This window comes from Zootoca vivipara, chromosome 1, assembly GCF_963506605.1.
Source record: "Zootoca vivipara chromosome 1, rZooViv1.1, whole genome shotgun sequence".
NCBI classification, from domain to species: Eukaryota; Metazoa; Chordata; class Lepidosauria; order Squamata; family Lacertidae; genus Zootoca; species Zootoca vivipara.
Window position 1 is genome coordinate 21723097 of NC_083276.1, and position 10264 is coordinate 21733360.

The following is a 10264-nucleotide window of genomic DNA, read 5'->3' on the forward strand; positions in this document are numbered from 1 at the left end:
TGTAATTGTAATTATTTTTCGTTAGGCGGGTCAATTATAAATGGAATATAATTAATGAAATGTAATAGCGATGTTTATTTTTGTATTATTGTAACTATTTGTTTTATTGCTGTGGAATTTCCAAAAGAAAGCATTTGTAAAAATTAAAAGAAAAAGAAAAAATAATAAGTCGCATTACTGGAATAAATGCACTTTTCGACGATATTCTAATTTTCTGAGTTTCACCTGTACTTTTGGGATTGGAACAGTACCTTGGTCACCCAGGTGGATGACCTGCACTTGGAGATGGATGGGGGTATGGTCTCATTATGTTAGGGTGTTTTTCTAAGAATGACACTTTTACGCCATGACTTTCCTGTAAAAATTATTTTTTTATATACAAATAACAACAACAACAACAATTTTACTACTGCATTTTCTGTCAGATGCAACAGGCTCAGGAACCACCAGAAGACCAGATGCAAATCCATTCCTTGCACCCCGATCAGCAGCAGTCCCTCTCATCACCCCAACGAATCTTGGAACTGGCGGATCAGGGCATCTGCTTATGAAACCCATTTCTGATGCTTTGCCATCTTTCACACCTTTGCCAGTAGCACCTGATGCTAGTGGTGGGGCAGTACTAAAAGACCTGCTAAAGCAATAGAGAATTCTGGGTCCAAGGATGGCAATGATAGAAGCACTTTAAGGAGAAAGAAAGAAAAATTGAGTTTATATAATATACCGCAAAGAGGCCTTTTGTACAAAGTTGTTTGTTCATTTTCAATTGCTTGTAAGTTGCTTTGTGTGTCTTTCTCTTTGCCCCTTAAAAAGTGAAGTTTGGAACAATCCAGCAATATTTGGATGTTGTAACCATCACAGGAAAAATAGCCCTTCCTATATTAGCTTGCCGAGTTAACTTTCTAATTGAAAAAGCTGATCTACATGTGAAATAACAGGTTAGCATTGGAGAACTTAACAAATCAGTTCAAGGCTTTCCAGCCATGTATGCGGTTTCTTCCTTTGACAAATGAGGTGTTACATAGAGTGCCTTCATATAAAAAGGACACAACTTCTCTAGAAAGGGCTGCAAGTACATTAGGAATTCAGTGCAGTGTCAGGATACAGACAGCATCCAGGATGCATCTGGTCCATTTAAGTATCACTTCACTGATTCCAGCCAACGCCTTCTGGAGCCTGGAATGATGGGGAAACAAATGCAATCTGCTGTTTGTTTTGAGGGAGCCTAGGGCCATATGTTCCCAGTCCTTGAACTGATGTTCAGATACTGAGCCCAGTCGTGGCATTTCAGTCTGGAAAAGTCTTCCTTCATAAAGCGCGGGGGGGGGGGGGGAACTGCTTTGTATTATCCAGTGTTTTATTGATCTAGAATGTGTTCATGTGGTCAGGTATCCTCTCTTGAGCCAGAACAGGTTGTATTGCAATACAATCTTCTGAAAGGATAAAGTACAAGTAGGAGGTTTCCAAAATAAATGGCATCAGCTGACCAAGTCAATTTTTTAGGAATGCTGGAGATAACAGAATCATCATTGTGTTGACCAAAAATTCTGCATAATCCAAAGCCAGTTTATTTAAATATGGAGGATTGGCTGGTATCCGTGAAAGAAGTTGCTTCTGTTAAAGTTCTCTGAGAATTCATAGTTGCAGGTTTTTGTTGTGTGCAAGAATATTAACACCCCATAAATGTTATTAATGGGTAACACCTCAGTTGGAGTATCTTAGCTCCTAGTAGCTACTTGGAACAATGAAAACTCAAAACTAATCAGCAATAAGGGGTTTGTGGACATTTTTCCTTTTATTTTTTGTTTCATATCAAAATTTAGTGACTGACCACTAATAAGCAACCTGATATTCCCTATGTATATTCATGGTGTGTGTGGTTGAAATATGCAATACTTTAATGTTTCAAAATGTATATTTAAGAAATGCTTGCTTATACTTACAGAATTGATTGAAGATTCCAAGTATGAACGTATGTATAAAGCTTAAAAGGAAGATGCTTATTCCAAATATGTGTAAATATGTCTACATAAGAACTAGTAGAATTCTGTAAATTTTGTTGCACAGTCTTGCACAATTTATATTGAGTGTGTCAGTGTATTGACACATGTAATGAAAGGGGTTCCTGCCACCTTGGAAAAATAAGTTGAGACACAACATCTGTTTAATGTGTCATTTTTTCCTATAAAACGTGAGTTTTCTGCCATTGTTAATAATATAATTGGTATTGAAAGGTATTTTGTGTAAGTTCTATATTAGAACTCACAGCCTTATCTCCTGTGTATCTTAGTTTTTGCCCTGCAGTTTGAACTGTAAATATAGACTGAATCACGGATATGTAGTTGCCTGTAAGCTGCCAAATCAATGAATCAAAAAGCCTTTTGTTTCTATTTATTGATAGCATTATAAATCCATATAGGTGAATCTCTGGCAAGGTTTCATGAGTTTATATTCATAATGAAGTGTTACATTTTGACATTTCATATCCCCAACATTCTTCATTGACTCTGTTTTTGTAGATTGGGGTTTTTGCAAATAAGGTAAACCTAGGTTAGGGATTGGAAGTGTATGAACTCTTAATCTATAAACTTCCAAATGGTTTCTTCACACATCTTAATGCTGAGTTTATAGGCCACTTGAAACATTGCTTTCCTTGAAAAACCAACTTTATAGAATGGCTATAGTTTTTCCAATGGACTATAAAGAAAACTTAAAATACTGTATGTGTTGTGTGCCTTCTTTCTGTTGCATACATTTTATATCTGTGTGGTTGCTTTAGCATATAGTTCCTAAAATTGCTCACTGTTAATGATGCAACAAATGAAACTAAGCAGATATAAGAACAGAGCAAGTTTCACATCATGGTGGATTTTGCATTTGAATGTCAGTACTTCTTGCCATGGTTGTGTGATTTCATGTTCATGCAGTGCAATGTATTGAATTGGGCACAAAATTCAACATTTTGGTAATGTCAGCTTTCCTTTTTATTTCTTAAGTTTTTTGTGATCATTACAAAACCAGACAATAGCTCAGAATGTGATGAGAATGTGGGATTTTTCTTCTCAATTATTAAATGAATCAGAATGTATTATAATGGAAGTTTCATAATTTAAAAACCACTGTTCCTTGGCATAGGATTTAGATGCCGCCACTCCATTCCTCTCCCTGCTCCAGCACAGAGTGCATAATAGCATGCAAAATATCCTGTCCTATTACAATACTTCCAATAGGAATGTAGGAGATAAGTGATTTTGTAAAGAAAAACTTCTTTTATTCTTGCCTGAAGAAAACTTGAAAACCATGCAACTGCCTTGGCCCAAGTAGTTCGTTAAAATATTTTTGTCTTGTGCACATGCTTATGGCTATTTGTGCCAGAATGTGGGTGCATATCAAAAGTGCACATCTGATGAAGAGTGTAGCGGTACAGATCAGTTACTTATTGCATGTGGATACATGGTCATGGGTGCAGGGCCGTCTCAAGCAGGTCGGGCGCTGAGGCGCAGAGATCGCTCCGGCGCCCTCACAGCGCGCAGCACGGCTTCCGCACAGCTTCACTGCACAGCGCCTCCCCTGCCGGCCCTGGCGCCCCGCGCCACCGGGACTGCACCTAGTGCCGGGCCTGCATGGGTGTCAGTTGGATACACATTTGAATCATTATGCAGACACACTTCCCACACCTGTCAACTGTGTGTGCATTAGACACATCCATAGTTTGCCACAAGGAATCACTAATAATAATAATAATAATAATAATTTATTTATTTATTTATACCCCGCCCATCTGGCTGGATTTCCCCAGCCACTCTGGGCGGCTTCCAACAGAATATTAAAATACAATGATCTATTAAACATTAAAAGCTTCCCTAAACAGGGCTGCTTTCAGATGTTATGAACAACAGGAGCTGGATCAGGTTGTCTATCTGAGCCAACTTTGATGTGGCCTCATTTCAGGATCAATGGGCCACCCACTGTAGTGAATATTGTAGTAACTGTTACCAATGAATGGTAGATTTTTGCATTCAGTATCTGAAGACTAAACCGAAAGGTAACACAGCCTTATGCAGTAAAAATGTCAATAAAAGCACCCCAAATGTTAATATCAGATTGATCATATTGAAGGTATGGTAAGATCATACCTAGGACTACATCAGCATGAGCTAAATTTTGCAATTTGTCGGTCTTCATATTGTATAAATGATAATTTAAAGGCAAAGCCACACACACTTAGTTCAAAATAGCCTTAGTGAATTAGGCTAAAAAGAACATGTGAGTTTTGTAGCTTCTTAAAGTCCTTAAAGATGTTTGTCTCATGCATGCCATGCAGATGTACTAGTGCAGCAAAAGTAATTGCACATTCTTATTTTGCCAAACTGTTTAGCTGTATAAACTCAGTTGCATTTGCTTGGTACTGTTGCTCAGTTGCATTTCCCTGGTACTGTTGCAAATTAATACTGTTCTAAGTGGAAGTTCGGGGAACACTTTTTATCTCCGCTTCATTGTGTTTATATAGTGCTCGATGGAGCTAGTCTTCCATCCACAAGTCATTGTTCAGTTTCATTACTCAATGGCTTATGCAGGTTCCAGTTCACAAAACTGTGTATGAAGGATGGAGAGATAGACCCCCAAATCTAGGGGTGTACCAAGTTATGTGCCAGGCAGCAGCATTCTAAAAATGCACATGAATACAAAATTGTTTCAAGGCTCTAAAACTGCAGGTAAGATTATTGAAGTTCAAAGTTTGCAGACTCCTATTTCTCTCCTACCTAAAATATTTAAAATGTGTCATGATCCCTTTTAATTCCTCTCAACTGAAGGAGTGCACAAAGGCTATAAACCTCTGTCAGGATAGTAAAGGGGCTGGTCTTATTCTATCCACTTTGTGAATTTTATTAAACAATATACATGTTTAGTGATAAAGGGATGGGAAGGAGGTCAGTTGGTACTTGACACTCGATAGCAGGAGGGAAGGATAAAGGGGTTGGGGGGAATAAAAGATGAGTTTGGTACATAACTGTTGACCAACAGATACATAATTATATTTGTCTTCTTCAAAGCAGGCATCCTCTTGTTGCATTATAATGTAGTTTGCAAATGAATTGTTTTTTTAAAAAAATACCTCTTTGAAAAATCATGAAAATGAAGAAGGTGGCTTCAACCAAGGGCCAAACAGTGGCTATGAAGTTAATATTTTCATCCACCCAAATGGTTAAAAACCAGGTGCTCTTTAGTGTAGTAAAACCTCTTCAGCAACACAGTTCTGGGCTGGAGGGCTCAAGAGGAGCAAAAGGTGGTTGTGAATTGCATATCGTCCCAACTTTTCACAGATAAAAATGTGGATTCCTTGTGTATTTTCAACACCCCTGTTCCCACACTGATGATTGTACCTGTCTATCTGCTGAATGTTGCATTCATCTACTCTCCAGTAGCTCCCCTGATTTAAAAGCAGAGGGGATCTGGTACAAAAAGCATTCCTGTCCTATGATATCTATACCAAAATAAACCTCACCAGTTGTAGCATGAGCAATTGTAGTCTGTGCACTTCTTGGTGCCTCGACAACACAATCCTTTTTTCCTTTCTACTCAGATGTAAGCCCCATTAAGTTCAGTGGGGCACAGGTAGTTATAAGATTTCAACCTTAGGCTCAATGGCTGTGCATTTATGCATATAGAGATTAGAGACACTATATATCTGTTCACTTCCCAGATTTAATATCTAGCAGCTTTCATGCACAAGCTTATACTTTCCAAAAGGCAAAAACACTGTTGTAGTCCAAGCACCTGCCAGAAGGAGGTGTACAAGCCAAGGAATCACCTAACCATCTTAGGGACTCCACTCCAGATTTGTGTAGGGTTTACTCCATAGCCTTTTCTTCTCCCACAAGGCAGCAGAGTTTTAAGATCAGTTTTCCTTCTCCTAGATGGACTAGCTTTGCAAGTTGATGAGCCACATCTGCCCCTCATTTCCCTCTACAGCACATGCAGAATCTACCTCCTTGACCATTGAACCCACTATTGGTCTTGTCCACTCAATCTGCTGAAGCATGCAGGGGAACTGCCCTAACTCACAGAGGGTTTGAGACCCGTTGGCTCCCTTCACCTGGTTTAGCTGGCCACTGAAAGCCGTTTTCCCGAGATGAGGCTGCTATCGCATGCTGACAGCTTCTAGGAGCCACAGGCGAGAGCTCCATGCAGGGTGGGGGCCAAAGGTGAGCAAACAATCCCAGAAGGTGCATAGTGTGTCACTCATCAGTGGTACTACCCCCCCCCCCTGACTTCCCATACACCCCAGATAGGTATCATGTTGTTTAGTCGTGTCTGACTCTTCGTGACCCCATGGACTAGAGCACGCCAAGCACTCCTGTCTTCCACTTCCTCCCACAGTTTGGTCAGACTCATGTTGGTAGCTTCAAGGTATCATAGAGCAAGCAAATAAGTGGTGAGAATCTGTATCTTACAAAAATACTGCAAAACAGAATTTTGATTGCATTTTAGTAGTCAAAGTTTAACCAGTGTGGGAACAGTGGATTAATTTGATATTGTATACGTGATATTAGCTATAAACCTTCAGCACATGATGGACTAGAAGCATTTAAAGCTTATTCAGTCAGACTACGAAAGCAAACGGGACTTGGCTTGCCATTTATACAGTCAGTACAGTCTCTTATCTGAAAATCCATTCAATTTGCACTTATCTCTGAACTTCATGTAGTTTCTGGAATAATGAATTTTAAAAGGATATGGGTACATTGCCAACATTACGATAAACAATAAAAAATACCAAATAGTGATTTAAAACAACACTATATCATATTGCAGACAGCAGTTAAAACAAACAATATAGAAATGTCATAAAACTATTGGCCCAAAGCCCGTTTTTTAAAAAAAGATATTTACATGTTTCTTGAATGGAGGTAAAGGTTTATTAATTGTTAAACTAGTCAGGCAAGTTAATGAGACAATGGCCACCTAAGGACCACCATTAGTCTAAAAAGAGAAGCGACGGTGCCCTCTGGGCAAATGAGTGGAACCTGCTGCTACTTAAAAAGGCAATAGGCAGTGCTAGAAGCAGGACTATGGATGGAGGCTCGTAACATTATACAGGAGGCAGCAACGAAAACCATCCCAAGGAAAAGGAAATGCAAGAAAGCAAAATGGCTGTCCAACGAGGCCTTACAAATAGCGGAGGAGAGGAGGCAAGCAAAATGCAAGGGAGAAAGGGAAAGATACAGGAAACTGAATGCAGATTTCCAAAAAACAGCAAGGAGAGACAAGAGGGTCTTCTTAAGTGAGCAATGCAAAGAAATAGAGGAAAACAATAGAATGGGGAAAACCAGAGATCTGTTCAAGAAAATTGGAGACATGAAAGGAACATTTCGTACAAAGATTACCATAATCAAGGACAAAAGTGGTAAGGACCTAACAGAAGCAGAAGACATCAAGAAGAGGTGGCAAGAATACACAGAGGAATTATACCAGAAAGATATGGAGGTCTCGTACACCCCAGGTAGTGTGGTTGCTGACCTTGAGCCAGACATCTTGGAGAGTGAAGTCAAATGGGCCTTAGAAAGCACTGCTAATAACAAGGCCAGTGGAAGTGATTATATTCCAGCTGAACTATTTAAAATTTTAAAAGATGATGCTGTTAAGGTGCTACACCCAATATGCCAGCAAGTTTGGAAAACTCAGCAATGGCCAGAGGATTGGAGAAGATCAGTCTACATCCCAATTCCAAAGAAGGGCAGTGCCAAAGAATGCTCCAACTACCGCACAATTGCGCTCATTTCACACGCTAGCAAGGTTATGCTTAAAATTCTACAAGGCAGGCTTAGGCAGTATGTGGACCGAGAACTCCCAGAACAACTGAGTGGTTCAAAATTGGGAAAGGAGTACGACAAGGTTGTATATTGTCTCCCTGCTTATTTAACTTATATGCAGAATTCATCATGCGAAAGGCTGGACTAGATGAATCCCTAGCCGGAATTAAGATTGCCGGAAGAAATATCAACAACCTCAGATATGCAGATGACACAACCTTGATGGCAGAAAGCGAGGAGGAATTAAAGAACCTTTTAATGAGGGTGAAAGAGGAGAGCGCAAAATATGGTCTGAAGCTCAACATCAAAAAAACCAAGATCATGGCCAGTGGTCCCATCACCTCCTGGCAAATAGAAGGGGAAGAAATGGAGGCAGTGAGAGATTTCACCTTCTTGGGCTCCTTGATCACTGCAGATGGTGACAGCAGTCACGAAATTAAAAGACGCCTGCTTCTTGGGAGAAAAGCAATGACAAACCTAGACAGCATCTTAAAAAGCAGAGACATCACCTTGCCGACAAAGGTCCGTATAGTTAAAGCTATGGTTTTCCCAGTAGTGATGTATGGAAGTGAGAGCTGGACCATAAAGAAGGCTGATCGCCGAAGAATTGATGCTTTTGAATTGTGGTGCTGGAGGAGACTCTTGAGAGTCCCATGGACTGCAAGAAGATCAAACCTATCCATTCTGAAGGAAATCAGCCCTGAGTGCTCCCTGGAAGGACAGATTGTGAAGCTGAGGCTCCAATACTTTGGCCACCTCATGAGAAGAGAAGAATCCTTGGGAAAGACCCTGATGTTGGGAAAGATGGAGGGCACTAGGAGAAGGGGACGTCAGAGGACAAGATGGTTGGACAGTGTTCTCGCAGCTACGAACATGAGTTTGACCAAACTGCGGGAGGCAGTGCAAGACAGGAGTGCCTGGCGTGCTATGGTCCATGGGGTCACGAAGAGTCGGACACGACTAAACGACTAAACAACAACAAGAAGAAGCAGGCAGCAGCTAAAGACAGAGCCATTTCTGCTTGATTCCAAGACTGTGACTCTGGGACAGGCAAGACCTTATAGGTCCGGATGTTAATGCTGTGAGCCACCCCAACCCAACCCAAATCTTAGGCTCAAGTTGTATATTTGTGACCATATATCATAAGACACCATGGTCTCCACTGTCTCCCATTCCAAGGAAATCAAACCCTGGGAAAGCGCCCGGAACCCCTCGGAGACTGGGGTGGCATGCAACAATACATAGAAAGCAGCCATATACTGTCTATCTAGTGCAGTATTGCCTGTATACCTTGTGAAACATGGACCACTTATAAACGCCATCTCCAACTCCTCAAAAGATTCCATCAACAGTGTCTCCAAAAATTTTACACATCACTTGCAAGGCAGGAAACTAATGCTAGTGTAGTGGAAGAAGCAAAGATCATCAGTGTCAAAGCAATGATTCTTCAACATCAACTTTGTTGGACTGGTCATGTTGTTTGGATGCCTGATTATTGTCTTCCAAAGCAACTACTCTATTCTGAACTTAAAAATGGAAATTGTAATGGTGGTGGTCAACAAAAGAGGTTTAAAGACTCTCAAGGCAAATCTTTAAAAATGTAGTATAAATACCAGCAACTGGGAAACACTGGCCTGCGAGCGCTCCAATTGGAGAACAGCCTTTACCAAAGGTTTCATGGACTTTGAAGATGCTCAAACTCAGGACAAAAGGGAGAAATGCACTAAGAGGAAGGCACACTTGGCAAACCCTCACCATATCAACTCCCACTCAGAAACCTGTGTCCCCACTATGGAAGGACGTGTGGATCCAGAATTGGCCTCCAAAGTCATTTACGGACTCACTTTTAAAACCATGTTTATGGAAGACAATCTTACTTGGCTACGAGTGAGAAGAAGAAGAAGAAGAAGAAGAAGAAGAAGAAGAAGAAGAAGAAGAAGAAGAAGAAGAAGAAGAAGAAGAAGAAGAAGAAGAAGAAGAAGAATCTATTTGCGTTTACTATATTTATTTTGCCATTACATTTTAATTCTACCTTTTCTCCAAAGAACTCAAGGAAGGAACTCATTCTTTGCCCATCAGATGGTTGAAGCTCTCTTTGGTATACATTTGGTTGGCAACAAATTGTTTAGGAAGGGATAAGATGAGACATAAGCAAGATTGTTCTTGAGGAAGGCTTTCTGTCTGCCCTATGCCAGTACTGCTGCTCCTCCCGTGGCACGCTCCTCAGTAACATTTGCAGCGGGAAAGGCTTCCCTTCAAACTGCGAGCAGTTTTTTTAAAAAATCCTGGCAGGCTCCTCAGGAGTGTTGTGAGGAGTCTAGCCAGTTGGTGAGCTCTCTAATCTAAAACAGCTGTCCCCAGACTGAGGCCTCACATTTGCATTGTTTAACATACTTAGAAAATGAAGTGTTCATTTTTAACATTCCTCCTCCAATTGGTTTAATGCTGAA

General features: G+C 40.5%; 1 protein-coding gene across 3 annotated transcripts in view; it reads left to right on the forward strand.

Moving 5' to 3' along the window:
• Window positions 1–2547, forward strand: part of TRIP11 (thyroid hormone receptor interactor 11) — a 42808-nt gene extending 40261 nt beyond the window's left edge. For all 3 annotated transcript variants that reach the window (XM_035107268.2, XM_060272246.1, XM_035107276.2), the window contains one exon: window positions 426–2547. In XM_035107268.2, coding sequence (XP_034963159.1) covers window positions 426–646 — 221 coding nt within the window. In that variant the 3' untranslated portion in view covers window positions 647–2547. The remainder of the gene's footprint in view (window positions 1–425) is intronic.
• Window positions 2548–10264: the final 7717 nt, after the last annotated feature.